This window comes from Thamnophis sirtalis, unplaced genomic scaffold, assembly GCF_051295495.1.
Source record: "Thamnophis sirtalis isolate CommonGarterSnake01/CBP01778 unplaced genomic scaffold, rThaSir2_p1.2 scaffold_2, whole genome shotgun sequence".
Taxonomy (NCBI): domain Eukaryota; kingdom Metazoa; phylum Chordata; class Lepidosauria; order Squamata; family Natricidae; genus Thamnophis; species Thamnophis sirtalis.
This window is the reverse complement of record NW_028261382.1, coordinates 49,626,944-49,644,686: the sequence shown is the minus strand read 5'-3', so window position 1 is coordinate 49,644,686 and position 17,743 is coordinate 49,626,944. Positions and strand designations below refer to the sequence as shown.

Here is a 17,743-nt window from a genome sequence, read left to right as displayed (position 1 = left end):
GTTATTCTTCTTCTTATTATTATTTTTTTTTTTAAAAAACAACCTTGATTGGATACGTTACACATTTGGCCTCAAACAATAAACCATCTTTTGCCTTCGAGGGTTTGGAGCCGGGTCTCGGCAAATGCTAAGCAGGAGAGAATTCCCAGAAAGTCCCCCCCCCCCCAAAAAGAGATAAAGTCATAATGGCATTTGGGCAACCGCAGGACTGCCGGCTCAACTCTTTCGAACTCGGCTCCTTCGGGGAAAAACACGCCTGTTTGAACCCGGAGCGGTTTGGAAATCCGTCCGGTTGTTCCTTTTCCTGCCACGCGGAAGGGGCAGAAAAATCAGGGGGATGCAAACACCACGGCTGTATTTATTTGGCTGTCCAAGCTGTCCCCAATCCAAAGAGCCCATCTTGCCAACCATTAAGCCAGGATCTGACCAGGATCCAAGCCAGCGGGAGCTGAAAACAAGTCACATCCTTTATATTTCTTGTTTTTCTTTCCATTCCTGCCCCCTCCCCGAGTGTTTTTTTGGGGGGGGAGGGAGAGAGAACACAGCTGCAGACCATGCATCAAATGGGAGAGGGGCCCCAGCGGGAGACCCCCCCCTTCAAAGTACAGAAATAAGGGTGAGGCGGGAGGAGACGGCGGCCGATCCCACACAGCCTGTCCGGGATCCCTTGGCTGGGTGGGTGGGCTCGTGTCCAGGCCGTATCGAAGCCCCCTTTTCTCACAGTTGGGGCCGCCTCCTCCGTGGCTGTGCAAAAGACCACGCGGGCCTGGGTCCGTGGTTCGGATCTGAGGTGGGGGGGGGAAGAACCCCCCCACCCGCTAATCCTGGCTCTCTTCCAAGCGCCACTTGAGGGATTCCTCTTTCAAGGCATCGGGTTTGATTTGGTTGCGCATGCCCCCCAGGAGGTTGGAGGTGGCCTCGGAGGCCACGATCAGTGGCTTGACCACGGTGGGCGGGATCTGCCGCAGGACGCCGCCCACGGCCCCCGTGATGCCCTTCTGCTCGTGCCCACGAGCAGCCACGTCGCAGATGGCCTGGGCCGTGTCGATGACGCCCTGGGGGGGGGGGATGGAGAGACAGGAAAGAGGAGTTAGGGGCAGGGGGTGTCCCTGCTCGGTTGATTGTAGAGACAGTCCTCGTCTTACAGCCACAATCGAGCCCAAAATTAATGTTCGTAAGCCAGCTGGTTTGTTAAGTGAATTTTTTTGCTTTTTAAAAAAATGTAAAAAATACTTTTGGTTTTTACGAGCTTCCCACCCACCGTTGTCAAGTGAATAATTAGAGCTGTTAAGTGAGTCACATGGCTGCTAAGTGAATCTTGGGCTTCCCCGTGGACTCTGCTTGTCAGAAGTTTGCAATAGGGCAGTGTTTCTCAACCTTGGCCACTTGAAGATGCCTGGACTTCCAACTCCCAGAATTCCCCAGCCAGCATTCGCTGGCTGGGGAATTCTGGGAATTGGAAGTCCAGGCATCTTCAAGTTGCCAAGGTTGAGAAACACTGCAATAGGGGATCACGTGACCCCAGGGACGCTGCGGCTGTCATAACTGTGAGTCAATTGTCAGGCATCCGGAGTCATAAGTGTGGGAAATGGTCCGAAGTCTCTTTCTCTGGGGCTGCTGTAACTTTGAACCTTGGCTGAACAAATGGTTTCAGGTGAGGCATACTCGGATGAGGTCTCCTGCTTGAGCAGGAGGGTTGGACTAGAAGACCTCCAAAGAACCTTTTCAACCCTGTTATTGCATGCATTTGGGGGGGGGGGACCTCAGCAACCGGCCGGCTTTGGCGCCCCATTGTATCATCCCGCAGTCACATGATCACGAACGACCATATTTTTTTCACCGAAAACTGATGCGTCCCTCTTGTTTTAAGATAAGTTAAACCACAGGTTCGCCTAACGGCCGTGGAGTAACTTAGTAGCCATGGACTCGCTTAAAATGAGGACAGCCAATTAGATACGGTCAGTCAAGCAGCCAGCTAGAAACCAGGCGGCTGGGAGTTCTAGTCCAGCTGAGCTGGGTGACCTTGGGCCGGTCACCGTCTCTGAGCCCCCCAAAAAGAGACAACGGCAAAGGGACAATTTCTGAAAAAGCTCGGCAGGGATTCGCCCAGGCAGTCTCCGGGAATCAAACAAGATTTGGGGGGGGGGGGATAAAAAGAAGGATGCCAGACGCCCACCCCAACTAGCCAAAGACGGGGCTAAATCCCGCCAACCCTCGTCTGCAATCCCAAGGAAGTTCACCTCGCGCACGGTGTCGTAGGCTTTGGCTACCCCTTCGCGTAGATCTGCCGGCTGATGGCCCCGCCGTAGTTTGCGGACGTACTTCCTGTCCGGCAGGGCGCGGGACGGTGGAGCCGTGGGGGACAGGATGTCGTAGACGGTCTCGGCTGTGGCCTGAGAGGGGGAAGGGAAGGAAGCGAGAGAGAGAGAGAGAGGGAAAGGTCGGACATCTCTAAGGGAGGGGAGGGCTGTTTTCCACGGAGGAGGGGCAGACTGGGGGGGGGGGTGTAGGTCAGGGCTGGGTAGCTACGGCGAGTGTATAACCTGTGGACTTCAACTCCCAGAATTCCTGCGTTTCGATTCCTGTGAATTGGAGTCTACAGGTGGGATGGTTGCATTCTGGGAGTTGAAGTTCACAGATGTAGGTGCCTGGCTCAGGGAATTCTGGGAGTTGAAGTCTAAAAGTGGTACATTTGCCTGGTAAAGGAATTCTGGGAGTTGAAGTCTAAAAGTGGTACATTTGCCTGGTAAAGGAATTCTGGGAGTTGAAGTCTAAAAGTGGTACATTTGTCTGGTAAAGGAATTCTGGGAGTTGAAGTCTAAAAGTGGTACATTTGTCTGGTTCAGGAATTCTGGGAGTTGAAGTCTAAAAGTGGTACATTTGCCTGGTAAAGGAATTCTGGGAGTTGAAGTCTAAAAGTGGTACATTTGCCTGGTAAAGGAATTCTGGGAGTTGAAGTCTAAAAGTGGTACATTTGTCTGGTAAAGGAATTCTGGGAGTTGAAGTCTAAAAGTGGTACATTTGTCTGGTAAAGGAATTCTGGGAGTTGAAGTCTAAAAGTGGTACATTTGTCTGGTAAAGGAATTCTGGGAGTTGAAGTCTAAAAGTGGTACATTTGTCTGGTAAAGGAATTCTGGGAGTTGAAGTCTAAAAGTGGTACATTTGCCTGGTAAAGGAATTCTGGGAGTTGAAGTCTAAAAGTGGTACATTTGCCTGGTAAAGGAATTCTGGGAGTTGAAGTCTAAAAGTGGTACATTTGTCTGGTAAAGGAATTCTGGGAGTTGAAGTCTAAAGTGGTACATTGCCTGGTAAAGGAATTCTGGGAGTTGAAGTCTAAAGTGGTACATTTGTCTGGTTCAGGAATTCTGGGAGTTGAAGTCTAAAAGTGGTACATTTGCCTGGTAAAGGAATTCTGGGAGTTGAAGTCTAAAAGTGGTACATTTGCCTGGTAAAGGAATTCTGGGAGTTGAAGTCTAAAAGTGGTACATTTGTCTGGTAAAGGAATTCTGGGAGTTGAAGTCTAAAAGTGGTACATTTGTCTGGTAAAGGAATTCTGGGAGTTGAAGTCTAAAAGTGGTACATTTGTCTGGTTCAGGAATTCTGGGAATTGAAGTCTAAAAGTGGTACATTTGTCTGGTAAAGGAATTCTGGGAGTTGAAGTCTAAAAGTGGTACATTTGCCTGGTAAAGGAATTCTGGGAGTTGAAGTCTAAAAGTGGTACATTTGTCTGGTAAAGGAATTCTGGGAGTTGAAGTCTAAAAGTGGTACATTTCTCTGGTAAAGGAATTCTGGGAGTTGAAGTCTAAAAGTGGTACATTTGTCTGGTTCAGGAATTCTGGGAGTTGAAGTCTAAAAGTGGTACTTTTGCCTGGTAAAGGAATTCTGGGAGTTGAAGTCTAAAAGTGGTACATTTGCCTGGTAAAGGAATTCTGGGAGTTGAAGTCTAAAAGTGGTACATTTGTCTGGTAAAGGAATTCTGGGAGTTGAAGTCTAAAAGTGGTACATTTGCCTGGTAAAGGAATTCTGGGAGTTGAAGTCTAAAAGTGGTACATTTGTCTGGTAAAGGAATTCTGGGAGTTGAAGTCTAAAAGTGGTACATTTGCCTGGTAAAGGAATTCTGGGAGTTGAAGTCTAAAAGTGGTACATTTGTCTGGTTCAGGAATTCTGGGAATTGAAGTCTAAAAGTGGTACATTTGTCTGGTAAAGGAATTCTGGGAGTTGAAGTCTAAAAGTGGTACATTTGCCTGGTAAAGGAATTCTGGGAGTTGAAGTCTAAAAGTGGTACATTTGTCTGGTAAAGGAATTCTGGGAGTTGAAGTCTAAAAGTGGTACATTTGTCTGGTTCAGGAATTCTGGGAATTGAAGTCTAAAAGTGGTACATTTGCCTGGTAAAGGAATTCTGGGAGTTGAAGTCTAAAAGTGGTACATTTGCCTGGTAAAGGAATTCTGGGAGTTGAAGTCTAAAAGTGGTACATTTGCCTGGTAAAGGAATTCTGGGAATTGAAGTCTAAAAGTGGTACATTTGTCTGGTAAAGGAATTCTGGGAGTTGAAGTCTAAAAGTGGTACATTTGTCTGGTTCAGGAATTCTGGGAATTGAAGTCTAAAAGTGGTACATTTGTCTGGTAAAGGAATTCTGGGAGTTGAAGTCTAAAAGTGGTACATTTGTCTGGTTCAGGAATTCTGGGAGTTGAAGTCTAAAAGTGGTACTTTTGCCTGGTAAAGGAATTCTGGGAGTTGAAGTCTAAAAGTGGTACATTTGCCTGGTAAAGGAATTCTGGGAGTTGAAGTCTAAAAGTGGTACATTTGCCTGGTAAAGGAATTCTGGGAGTTGAAGTCTAAAAGTGGTACATTTGTATGGTTCAGGAATTCTGGGAGTTGAAGTCTAAAAGTGGTACTTTTGCCTGGTAAAGGAATTCTGGGAGTTGAAGTCTAAAAGTGGTACATTTGCCTGGTAAAGGAATTCTGGGAGTTGAAGTCTAAAAGTGGTACATTTGTCTGGTAAAGGAATTCTGGGAGTTGAAGTCTAAAAGTGGTACATTTGTCTGGTAAAGGAATTCTGGGAGTTGAAGTCTAAAAGTGGTACATTTGTCTGGTAAAGGAATTCTGGGAGTTGAAGTCTAAAAGTGGTACTTTTGCCTGGTAAAGGAATTCTGGGAGTTGAAGTCTAAAAGTGGTACATTTGCCTGGTAAAGGAATTCTGGGAGTTGAAGTCTAAAAGTGGTACATTTGTCTGGTTCAGGAATTCTGGGAATTGAAGTCTAAAAGTGGTACATTTGCCTGGTAAAGGAATTCTGGGAATTGAAGTCTAAAAGTGGTACATTTGTCTGGTAAAGGAATTCTGGGAGTTGAAGTCTAAAAGTGGTACATTTGTCTGGTTCAGGAATTCTGGGAATTGAAGTCTAAAAGTGGTACATTTGTCTGGTAAAGGAATTCTGGGAGTTGAAGTCTAAAAGTGGTACATTTGTCTGGTAAAGGAATTCTGGGAGTTGAAGTCTAAAAGTGGTACATTTGTCTGGTTCAGGAATTCTGGGAGTTGAAGTCTAAAAGTGGTACTTTTGCCTGGTAAAGGAATTCTGGGAGTTGAAGTCTAAAAGTGGTACATTTGCCTGGTAAAGGAATTCTGGGAGTTGAAGTCTAAAAGTGGTACATTTGTCTGGTAAAGGAATTCTGGGAGTTGAAGTCTAAAAGTGGTACATTTGTCTGGTAAAGGAATTCTGGGAGTTGAAGTCTAAAAGTGGTACATTTGTCTGGTTCAGGAATTCTGGGAGTTGAAGTCTAAAAGTGGTACTTTTGCCTGGTAAAGGAATTCTGGGAGTTGAAGTCTAAAAGTGGTACATTTGCCTGGTAAAGGAATTCTGGGAGTTGAAGTCTAAAAGTGGTACATTTGTCTGGTAAAGGAATTCTGGGAGTTGAAGTCTAAAAGTGGTACATTTGTCTGGTACAGGAATTCTGGGAGTTGAAGTCTAAAAGTGGTACATTTGTCTGGTTCAGGAATTCTGGGAATTGAAGTCTAAAAGTGGTACATTTGCCTGGTAAAGGAATTCTGGGAATTGAAGTCTAAAAGTGGTACATTTGTCTGGTAAAGGAATTTTGGGAGTTGAAGTCTAAAAGTGGTACATTTGTCTGGTTCAGGAATTCTGGGAATTGAAGTCTAAAAGTGGTACATTTGCCTGGTAAAGGAATTCTGGGAGTTGAAGTCTAAAAGTGGTACATTTGTCTGGTTCAGGAATTCTGGGAATTGAAGTCTAAAAGTGGTACATTTGTCTGGTAAAGGAATTCTGGGAGTTGAAGTCTAAAAGTGGTACATTTGCCTGGTAAAGGAATTCTGGGAATTGAAGTCTAAAAGTGGTACATTTGCCTGGTAAAGGAATTCTGGGAATTGAAGTCTAAAAGTGGTACATTTGCCTGGTAAAGGAATTTTGGGAGTTGAAGTCTAAAAGTGGTACATTTGCCTGGTTCAGGAATTCTGGGAGTTGAAGTCTAAAAGTGGTACATTTGCCTGGTTCAGGAATTATGGGAGTTGAAGTCTAAAAGTGGTACATTTGTCTGGTAAAGGAATTCTGGGAGTTGAAGTCTAAAAGTGGTACATTTGTCTGGTTCAGGAATTCTGGGAATTGAAGTCTAAAAGTGGTACATTTGCCTGGTAAAGGAATTCTGGGAGTTGAAGTCTAAAAGTGGTACATTTGTCTGGTAAAGGAATTCTGGGAGTTGAAGTCTAAAAGTGGTACATTTGCCTGGTAAAGGAATTCTGGGAATTGAAGTCTAAAAGTGGTACATTTGTCTGGTAAAGGAATTCTGGGAGTTGAAGTCTAAAAGTGGTACATTTGTCTGGTAAAGGAATTCTGGGAGTTGAAGTCTAAAAGTGGTACATTTGCCTGGTAAAGGAATTCTGGGAGTTGAAGTCTAAAAGTGGTACATTTGCCTGGTAAAGGAATTTTGGGAGTTGAAGTCTAAAAGTGGTACATTTGTCTGGTAAAGGAATTCTGGGAGTTGAAGTCTAAAAGTGGTACATTTGTCTGGTTCAGGAATTCTGGGAATTGAAGTCTAAAAGTGGTACATTTGCCTGGTAAAGGAATTTTGGGAGTTGAAGTCTAAAAGTGGTACATTTGCCTGGTAAAGGAATTTTGGGAGTTGAAGTCTAAAAGTGGTACATTTGCCTGGTAAAGGAATTCTGGGAGTTGAAGTCTAAAAGTGGTACTTTTGCCTGGTAAAGGAATTCTGGGAGTTGAAGTCTAAAAGTGGTACATTTGCCTGGTAAAGGAATTCTGGGAGTTGAAGTCTAAAAGTGGTACTTTTGCCTGGTAAAGGAATTTTGGGAGTTGAAGTCTAAAAGTGGTACATTTGCCTGGTAAAGGAATTCTGGGAGTTGAAGTCTAAAAGTGGTACTTTTGCCTGGTAAAGGAATTTTGGGAGTTGAAGTCTAAAAGTGGTACATTTGTCTGGTAAAGGAATTCTGGGAGTTGAAGTCTAAAAGTGGTACTTTTGCCTGGTAAAGGAATTTTGGGAGTTGAAGTCTAAAAGTGGTACATTTGTCTGGTAAAGGAATTCTGGGAGTTGAAGTCTAAAAGTGGTACATTTGTCTGGTTCAGGAATTCTGGGAATTGAAGTCTAAAAGTGGTACATTTGTCTGGTTCAGGAATTCTGGGAATTGAAGTCTAAAAGTGGTACATTTGCCTGGTAAAGGAATTCTGGGAGTTGAAGTCTAAAAGTGGTACATTTGTCTGGTAAAGGAATTCTGGGAGTTGAAGTCTAAAAGTTGTACATTTGCCTGGTAAAGGAATTCTGGGAATTGAAGTCTAAAAGTGGTACATTTGTCTGGTAAAGGAATTCTGGGAGTTGAAGTCTAAAAGTGGTACATTTGTCTGGTAAAGGAATTCTGGGAGTTGAAGTCTAAAAGTGGTACATTTGCCTGGTAAAGGAATTCTGGGAGTTGAAGTCTAAAAGTGGTACATTTGCCTGGTAAAGGAATTTTGGGAGTTGAAGTCTAAAAGTGGTACATTTGTCTGGTAAAGGAATTCTGGGAGTTGAAGTCTAAAAGTGGTACATTTGTCTGGTTCAGGAATTCTGGGAATTGAAGTCTAAAAGTGGTACATTTGCCTGGTAAAGGAATTTTGGGAGTTGAAGTCTAAAAGTGGTACATTTGCCTGGTAAAGGAATTTTGGGAGTTGAAGTCTAAAAGTGGTACATTTGCCTGGTAAAGGAATTCTGGGAGTTGAAGTCTAAAAGTGGTACTTTTGCCTGGTAAAGGAATTCTGGGAGTTGAAGTCTAAAAGTGGTACATTTGCCTGGTAAAGGAATTCTGGGAGTTGAAGTCTAAAAGTGGTACTTTTGCCTGGTAAAGGAATTTTGGGAGTTGAAGTCTAAAAGTGGTACATTTGCCTGGTAAAGGAATTCTGGGAGTTGAAGTCTAAAAGTGGTACTTTTGCCTGGTAAAGGAATTTTGGGAGTTGAAGTCTAAAAGTGGTACATTTGTCTGGTAAAGGAATTCTGGGAGTTGAAGTCTAAAAGTGGTACTTTTGCCTGGTAAAGGAATTCTGGGAATTGAAGTCTAAAAGTGGTACATTTGCCTGGTAAAGGAATTCTGGGAGTTGAAGTCTAAAAGTGGTACATTTGCCTGGTAAAGGAATTTTGGGAGTTGAAGTCTAAAAGTGGTACATTTGCCTGGTAAAGGAATTCTGGGAGTTGAAGTCTAAAAGTGGTACATTTGCCTGGTTCAGGAATTCTGGGAGTTGAAGTCTAAAAGTGGTACATTTGCCTGGCTCAGGGAATTCTGGGAGTTGAAGTCTAAAAGTGGTACATTTGCCTGGTAAAGGAATTCTGGGAGTTGAAGTCTAAAAGTGGTACAATTGTCTGGTTCAGGAATTCTGGGAGTTGAAGTCTAAAAGTGGTACATTTGTCTGGTTCAGGAATTCTGGGAGTTGAAGTCTAAAAGTGGTACATTTGCCTGGTAAAGGAATTCTGGGAGTTGAAGTCCACCATCTCCATAGTTACCCACTCCTGAGTCTAGATTCAGCTGCTCCCCCACCCTCCAGTTTTGGGCTGGGCTGTGGCAGACCCCTCCCTCCCTCCCTCCCTGAGTGGAGCCCTCCCCGGAAACCTGAATAGCCTGCACGAGGCGGTTGCTGAGCTCGAGGGCAGCCGAGGCAGTGGAAGTGCCAAAGGAGGCAGCGCCACGTTGCAGGCCACGGATGATGCGACCATCCTTGCGGTACTGCTCGATGGGCAGCCAGAAGAGGTCTCGCAGGCCGTGGACTGGCAGGGGGAGGGGAGGAGGAGAAAAAAAGGGAGGGGGTGAGGAGATGAAAGGTGTGCAACACCCCCACACCCCCACTTCCCACCGAAAAGCTCAGCGGAGGGGGCTACTCACAGAGCTGCACGAAGGAGTGCATGGGCCCCACCCCTCCTAGGATGCCCGGCAGCTGGTTTTTACGGATGTCCATCAGCCACTCGGTCAGGGCATAGCTGACCACCTTCTCCACTCCGAGCAGCCTGGAAAGAGAGAGAGGAGGGACAGCATACAGGTCATCATCTCAAAGGTGTGGTTGTTGTTTTTTTTTTTTCAAGGGGCCACTGGACTTTCTGATTTTTCTTTGAAGACTTTTGCTTCTCCTCCAAGAAGCTTCTTCAGTTCTGACTGGATGGTGGGGAAGGGAAGGATTGATCCTCCTTGCAGACAGCTGGTCATTTGCATCCTTTTAGAGGGTCGTTGAGGCCACTTGGAGGTTTATTTGTGTCTTTTTAAAATATGTTTCGCCTCTCATCCAAGAAACTTCTTCACTTCTGACCGAGTGGTGGGGAAGGGAAGGATTGATCCTCTTTGCAGACAGCTGGTCATTTGCATCCTTTTAGAGCAGTGTTTCCCAACCTTGGCAACTTGAAGATGTCCGGACTTCAACTCCCAGAATTCCCCAGCCAGCGCTGGCTGGGGAATTCTGGGAGTTGAAGTCCGGACATCTTCAAGTTGCCAAGGTTGAGAAACACTGTCCTAGACACTGAATTGTTTATACGTGAATGCTGGCTGGGGAATTCTGGGAGTTGAAGTCCGGACATCTTCAAGTTGCCAAGGTTGAGAAACACTGTCCTAGACACTGAATTGTTTATACGTGAATGCTGGCTGGGGAATTCTGGGAGTTGAAGTCCGGACATCTTCAAGTTGCCAAGGTTGGGAAACACTGTATTTAGAGAGTCATTGAGGCCACTTGGAAGTCTATCTGTGTCCTCAGGGTCACCTGAGTGATGCCAATGGGTGTGGCACTGTTGAAAGGACTGTGTTGAAGACTGGAGATGCCCCGTTTCCCCCCAAATGGGACCTCACTGGGAAATAAGCCCTAGCATGATTTCCACCCCCCAGATAATATCCGGAAGCCTCCAGATAATACCGTGCTACCCCAAAAATAAGACAGGGTCTTATTTTCTTTCCCCCCCCCCCCCCCGAAATAAGCACTTGGCCTTATTTGCAGGGAGGTCTTATTATTTTTGGGGTGCAGGAGGAAGAGGCGAGCGTGGTCACCCCACGGCTGCTGCTGTGTTGCAATATTTTCAGGGAGGGCTTATTTTAGTGCCTGTGCTCAAAAGCCCAATTGGGCTTATTATCCGGGGAGGGTTTTTTTTCAGGGCAACAGGGGATGTATTGTTAGAAGCCTGCCCCATGCTTCCCTGACCCCCTGAGTAACGGGGGGGGGGGGTGTCTTTACCCATGTCGACAGCAGAGTCTCTTCAGTTTCAGCTCAGAGCAGTTGAGTTGAGCCAATCCGATCAGGATGCCAGCGAAGGTGCCCTGGCAGGAGAGGAAGCAACAGGAGAGGAGGGGAAAATATTTATTATGGAGTTTCATATGTTTCCCTGCCAGCATTTTAACCCTCGGCGGTTTAATTGTCATGCGCTGCTTTGGCAGTTTGATGTTTTGTGGGACAAAACACCGAACATTTTGGAGGGAGGCCGGCGGTGGAGTCATGTGAAATAGAAATAAAGGAAAATAAATGAAACGTTTGTGTGAACTCATTCAGAGCAGAGCTGGAAGGGACCTTGGAGGTCTTCTAGTCCAACCCTCTGCTCAAGCAGGAGACTCAACACCATTTCAATCAATCAATCAATCAATCAATCAATCAGAATAGAGCTGGAAGGGACCTTGGAGGTCTTCAAGTCCAACCCTCTGCTCAAGCAGGAGACACTGTACCATTTCAATCAATCAATCAGAACAGAGCTGGAAGGGACCTTGGAGGTCTTCTAGTCCAACCCTCTGCTCAAGCAGGAGACACTGTACCATTTCAATCAATCAATCAATCAGAATAGAGTTGGAAGGGACCTTGGAGGTCTTCTAGTCCAACCCTCTGCTCAAGCAGGAGACCCTACACCATTTTAATCAATCAATCAGAACAGAGCTGGAAGGGACCTTGGAGGTCTTCTAGTCCAACCCTCTGCTCAAGCAGGAGACCCTACACCATTTCAATCAATTAATCAGAACAGAGCTGGAAGGGACTTTGGAGGTCTTCTAGTCCAACCCTCTGCTCAAGCAGGAGACCCTACACCATTTCAATCAATTAATCAGAACAGAGCTGGAAGGGACTTTGGAGGTCTTCTAGTCCAACCCTCCGCTCAAGCAGGAGACCCTACACCATTTCAATCAATTAATCAGAATAGAGCTGGAAGGGACCTTGGAGGTCTTCTAGTCCAACCCTCTGCTCAAGCAGGAGACCCTACACCATTTCAATCAATTAATCAGAACAGAGCTGGAAGGGACTTTGGAGGTCTTCTAGTCCAACCCTCCGCTCAAGCAGGAGACCCTACACCATTTCAATCAATTAATCAGAACAGAGCTGGAAGGGACTTTGGAGGTCTTCTAGTCCAACCCTCCGCTCAAGCAGGAGACCCTACACCATTTCAATCAATTAATCAGAACAGAGCTGGAAGGGACTTTGGAGGTCTTCTAGTCCAACCCTCTGCTCAAGCAGGAGACATACTACCATTTCAGACAGGTGACTGTCCAGTCTTTTCTTAAAAACCAATGATGGAGCACCTAGAACTTCTAGTGGCAAGCTGTTCCACTGGTTAATTGTCCTCACTGTTAGGAAATTTATCCTTAGTTCTAGATTGCTTCTCTCCTTGATTAGATTCCACCTATTGCTTCTTGTCCTGCCCTCGGGTGCTTTGGAAAATAAGTCGACCCCCCCTCTTCTTTGGGGCTGCCTCTCAGATCCTGGAAGGCTGCTATCATGTCCCCCTCTAGTCCTTCTTTTCTCTGGACCGGCCAAACCCAAATCCTGCAGCTGTTCTTCAAATGTTTGAGCCTCCCGTCCCCTCATCATCCTGGTTGCTCTTCTTGGCATTTTTTTCAGGAGCCTCAACACCTTTTTTGTATCATGGTGACCAAAACTGGATGCAGGATTCCAGGTGTGACTTTATAAAGCGTGATCTTGATTCTATTGCCTGTATTTATGCAACCCAGGATTGTATTCGCTTTTTTGGCTGCTGGCTCACGTTGAAGGGATCGTCCAGTAAGACTCCAAGCTCCCTCTCACCTTTATTGTTTCTGAGTCAGGTTTCACCTAACCTGTACTTGTCCCTTTTGGTTTTTCTAAGGAGAAAATTCCCGACAATGAGAACAATTAATCAGTGGAACAGAAGTTGCCTCCAGAAGTTATGAATGCATTTTTGATTTTGCATTTAATAACAGCAGCAACACTGTTGGTGGCGCAATACTGGAAGAAGGAAGATTTGCCTACTATTCCAGAATGGACATTAAAAGTAACAAACCTAGCAGAGATGGCTAAAATTTCAGCATATCTCAAGGACCACTGAAATGAGAGATATAAACTGGAGTGGAGAAGATAGATTGACTGTATTCAAAATAAATAGGGGACTAAGAAATTCCAGATAGTTTGTGACTGAAGAAGCAAGGAATGATATAATCTGTTTAGAGTTAGCCTAGCGAAGAGGAGTTAAAGCTCAAATGATAGAGGATATTAATTTTTTACTTTTAAGTTTACTTTAGATTATTTTTGTTAAAGATTTATACCCTGTATTGGTTCTGGGAAGTCGGGAGAGGGAAGGTTGGGAGGGGTGGGGTTTGGGTGGGGAGGGGAGGGGGAGGGAAGTATTTTGGACCCGTGTCCCTCCTGGCTGGTTGCCAACAGCAGTGAGGTGACACATGGCTGGATCCAGGCGGTCGTGACCGCCTCCCTTCGGGAGGGGTACTTCCCCGCCGCACTTAAGACGGCGGTGGTGAGACCCCTCCTGAAGAAACCATCCTTGGATCCAGCCATTTTAAACAACTACCGCCCTGTCTCCAACCTCCCCTTTATTGGGAAGGTTGTTGAGAAGGTGGTGGCCTTCCAGCTTCAACGGGCCTTGGAGGAAGCTAGCTATCTTGACCCCTTCCAGTCCGGCTTCAGACCCGGTTACAGCACTGAAACCGCTTTGGTCGCATTGACTGATGATCTCTGGAGAGCCAGGGATGGAGGCCACGCGTCCATCCTGGTTCTCCTGGACCTCTCAGCGGCTTTCGATACCATCGACCATGGTATCCTTCTGCGACGACTGCGGGAGATAGGGGTGGGAGGCACTGTTTTGCAGTGGTTCTCCTCCTACCTCTCGGACAGGTCGCAGTCGGTGTTGGTCGGGGGGGCAGAGATCGTCCCTGAGGCCCCTAACATATGGGGTGCCGCAGGGTTCGGTCTTATCCCCCCTACTATTTAACATCTACATGAAACCGCTGGGCGAGATCATCCGGAGGCACGGGATAAAATACCATCAATATGCGGACGATGCACAACTGTATCTGTCCGCCGCGTGCCAACTCAATGAAGCGGTGGACGTGATGAACCGGGGCCTTGAGGCCGTTAAGAACTGGATGAGCGCTAACAAACTGGTACTCAACCCAGACAAGACCGAGTGGCTGTTGTGTTTCCCTCCCAATAATTTGGCTGACATTCCAACACTCAGGCTAGGGGGTCAAATTTTATACCCCTCAGATAGGGTCCGTAATCTAGGAGTCCTCCTGGATCCACAGCTGACTTTTAACCATCAGTTGTCGGCTGTGACCAGGGGGGCATTTGCCCAGGTTCGCCTGGTCCGCCAGTTACGGCCCTACCTGAACCGGAAGGCTCTCACAACAGTCACTCGAGCCCTTGTGATCTCTAGGCTGGAATACTGCAATGGGCTCTACATGGGGTTGCCCTTGAAGTGCATCCGGCGACTGCAGTTAGTCCAGAATGCAGCCACGTGAGTGATAGTGGGCGCACCGCGGTTCGCCCACATTACACCCGTCCTCCGCGAGCTGCACTGGCTACCTGTCGATCTCCGGGTGCGCTTCAGGGTATTGATGACCACCTTTAAAGCACTCCATGGTAGTGGATCTGGGTACTTGAGAGACCGCCTTCTGTCGATTACCTCCCTCCGACCGATTAGATCGCACAGACTGGGCCTCCTCCGGATTCCATCTGCCAGTCAATGCCGACTGGCAACTACACGGAGGAGAGCCTTTTCTGTTGCAGCTCCGACCCTGTGGAATGATCTCCCCGTTGAGATTCGTACCCTCACCACCATCCAGACCTTCCGCACGGCCCTTAAGACCTGGCTCTCCCAGCAGGCCTGGGGATAAGCTTTTAAATTACCCGCCCGAGTGTTGACTGTTGAATGCAAGTTGGTGTTTTATTATCTATCTTGTTTACTCACTGTTTGTCTTGTATTATTGCACCCCCTTCCCGTGATTGTAAGCCGCCCTGAGTCCCCTCAGGGAGAAGGGCGGCCTATAAATCGTAATAAATGTCTGATAAAATGTCTGAAGTAAACATTTGTAAAGGTTTTTTTTTTTTAAAAAAAAATTCAATTAAAAAAAAAACAGAAGTTGTGAATGCCCCAACACTGGACGTCTTTAAGAAGATGTTGGATAGCCATTTGTCTGAAACAGGATAGAGTTTCCTGCCTAGGCAGGGGTTGGACTAGAAGACCTCCAAGGTCCTTCCCAACTCTGTCCCTCTCAGATTCTTTAACCTGGGGGAGGGAAGGGCTCGGCATGACTTAGCTACCCACCACCTGGTCAACGGTGACGTGCTTTCCGTGGTAATCCAGCCAGATGGGGACCTCAGAGGTGAAGCGGAATTCCCTGAGGAGGAGGAAGAGAGAAAAACAGCTGACAGGAGAGCCTTCCTCATTTTGGGGAGGCAGGGAGAGGAGGAGAGGCTTTCTGGAGCGAAGGTCCCCCCCCCCCCATCCTTAATGGAAAATCTGTCGACAGTTCCCCAAGGAGGTCTGTAATAGGTCTCAGCTGTTGCTAAGAGAACAGTCGTAAGTCAAGAACTGCTTGTGATTAACACCCATCTCTTTGAAAGATCCCTGTCTGTCTGTCTGTCTCTCTTTCTTTCTCTCTTTTCTTTCTCTTTTTTCTCTCTGTGTCTCTTTCTCTCTCCCTCTTTCTATCTCACTCTCTTTCTTTCCTTTCTTTCTCTCACTTTTCTCTTTCTCTTTTTTTGTCTCTCATTCTTTCTCTTTTCCTCTGAATCTTTCTCTCTCCCTTTCTCTCTCTTTTCTCTCTCCTTTCTCTCTGTGTCTTTCCCTGTGTCTTTCTCTCTCTTTTCTCACTTCTTTCTCTTTTTTTCTGTCTCTTTCTCTTTTTCTCTGAATCCTTTCTCTGTCTCCTTTCTTTCTCTGTGTCTCTTTCTCTCTCCCGCTTTCTCTCTCTCTTTTCTCCTTCTCTCACTTCTTTATCTTTTTTCTATCTCTCTTTTTCTTTCTTTTTCTGTGTCTCTTTCTTTCTCTCTCCCTCTTTCTCTCTCTCACTTTTCTCTCTCTTTTCTTTCTTTCTGTGTCTCTTTCTCTCTCCTTCTCTCTTTCACTCTCTTTCTCTTTTTCCCTTTTCTTTCTTTTCCCCTCTTTTCTTTCTGTCTCTCTCTGTCTCTCTTTCTCTCTTTTTTCTCTATTTCTCTTTCTTTTCTCTCTTTTTTCTCTTTCTCTCTCTCTTTTCTCTCTGTGTCTCTTTCTCTCTCTCACACACACACACACAAATATGGAGAAGGAGTGTGGCCTTGATTGCATGACACTTTCGGAAATTGTTTTAATCAAAAAACCCAGCGTGCTCGTCTAAATGGTCCTGCCTCGAAATGCTAAAATTCCAAAATTTGATGGATGCTAGATTGTTATTTGTCAACCTCAGCAAGTTGGAAGACGGGTGGACTTCATCTCGCATTCTGAGAGTTGAAATCCACCCAATTTGCTGAGGATGGGAACCAGTGTTCGATCTGAACCCCGGAGGGGGGGAGAGATTCCTTGTTCCACTGGGGGTCCCCATCCACTTTCTCACCCCTACAGCCCCCTTCCCGCCTGCATCCATACCGGAAATAAATGGGCTGCTCGGAGGAAGAGGAAGCACTGGAGCTGTTCTCACTGGTCGTGGTCTCCACCGAAGTCGACATCATCCTCTCGGCTGCCTGGGAGTCCTTTCCGGGGGACTCGGCCCGACCTGGAGGGGTGACCCCTTTTTGAAGGTCCTTCTTGTCTCACAAACGTCCTCCCGACCCCCCTCTCTGCACTCAGGATTTGAGACAAGCACCCATCATCCCCAGCCAAAGAAAGACAAACGCAGAAGAACTGCAATTGAGGCTGGGAAACTTCTCGATAGGGCAAAAACTACATTTCCCAGGGTCCCTTTCTACCAACCAGGTGGACTAGCTCGGGAGTCCACAACCTGTGGGCTGCGGTCCACTGCCAGGCCGTGGCCTAACTGCCATTGGGCTGTGGGTGTGGCCAGCCAGTCCACACAGATCAGAGAGTTCTTGCACAATTGTCGGTGCGAGCGTTGTGGGCAATACAGCCCCACTCGCAGGCGCATCGGGGTGGATCCTCGTGGTCCCACTTGCGTAAACGTCTTCACAAGTATTCACAATCCCACTCAAGCAAGTCTTCGTGCAAACCCCCTTCCACAAAATCATCCCCTTGTTTCCACTTCTCTTTGTTCTGGGCCACCGACCCGGAAAAAGGTTGGGGAACTCTGGCCTAGCTCGCATAGAAGGCCACGTAATAGCAATAGCAGTAGCACTTAAGACTTATATATCGCTTTGCATGCTTTACAGCCCTCTCTCAGCAGTTTACAAAGTCAGCCTGTTGCCCCCAACAATCTGGCTCCTCATTTTACCCACCTGGGAAGGACGGAAGGCTGAGTCAACCTTAAGTAAGTAAGTAAGTAAGTAAGTAAGTAAGTAAGTAAGTAAGTAAGGAAGGAAGGAAAGAAGGAAGGGCAGTAGCACTTAGACTTATATCCCGTTTTGCAATGCTTTCCAGCCCTCTCTAAGCGGTTTACAGAGTCAGCTTGTTGCCCCCAACAATCTGGGTACTCATTTTACCCACCTCGGAAAGACGGAAGGCTGAGCCAACCTTTAGGAAGAAGGAAGGAAGGAAGGAAGGAAGGAAGGAAGGAAGGAAGGAAGGAAGGGCAATAGCAGTAGTACTTAGACTTATATCCCGCTTCACAGTGCTTTCCAGCCCCCTCTAAGTGGTTTACAGAGTCAGCCTCTTGCCCCGAACAATCTGGGTCATCATTTGACCCACCTCGGAAGGACAGAAGGCTGAGTCAACCAAAATAGAAAATAGCACGGCATGGCATAGCACGGAATAGAATGGAATAGAAAATAGAATAGAATACAGAATAGATTAGAATAAAACAGAGTAGAATGGAATGGAACCTAATAGAATACTAAATAGGATAGAATAGAATATAGAATAGGTAGAGAATAGAATATAGGGTAGAAT

General features: G+C 46.3%; 1 protein-coding gene across 3 annotated transcripts in view; it reads right to left on the bottom strand.

Moving 5' to 3' along the window:
- Positions 1 to 338: 338 nt before the first annotated feature.
- The window catches only part of ATG2A (autophagy related 2A), an 86,927-nt gene continuing 69,522 nt past the window's right edge, over positions 339 to 17,743 (bottom strand). For all 3 annotated transcript variants that reach the window (XM_087705393.1, XM_087705394.1, XM_087705395.1), the window contains 7 exons: positions 16,331 to 16,457; positions 15,032 to 15,104; positions 10,696 to 10,778; positions 9,369 to 9,490; positions 9,099 to 9,253; positions 2,241 to 2,393; positions 339 to 1,055 (listed from right to left, as the gene is read on the bottom strand). In XM_087705393.1, coding sequence (XP_087561519.1) covers positions 819 to 1,055; positions 2,241 to 2,393; positions 9,099 to 9,253; positions 9,369 to 9,490; positions 10,696 to 10,778; positions 15,032 to 15,104; positions 16,331 to 16,457 — 950 coding nt within the window. In that variant the 3' untranslated portion in view covers positions 339 to 818. The remainder of the gene's footprint in view (positions 1,056 to 2,240; positions 2,394 to 9,098; positions 9,254 to 9,368; positions 9,491 to 10,695; positions 10,779 to 15,031; positions 15,105 to 16,330; positions 16,458 to 17,743) is intronic.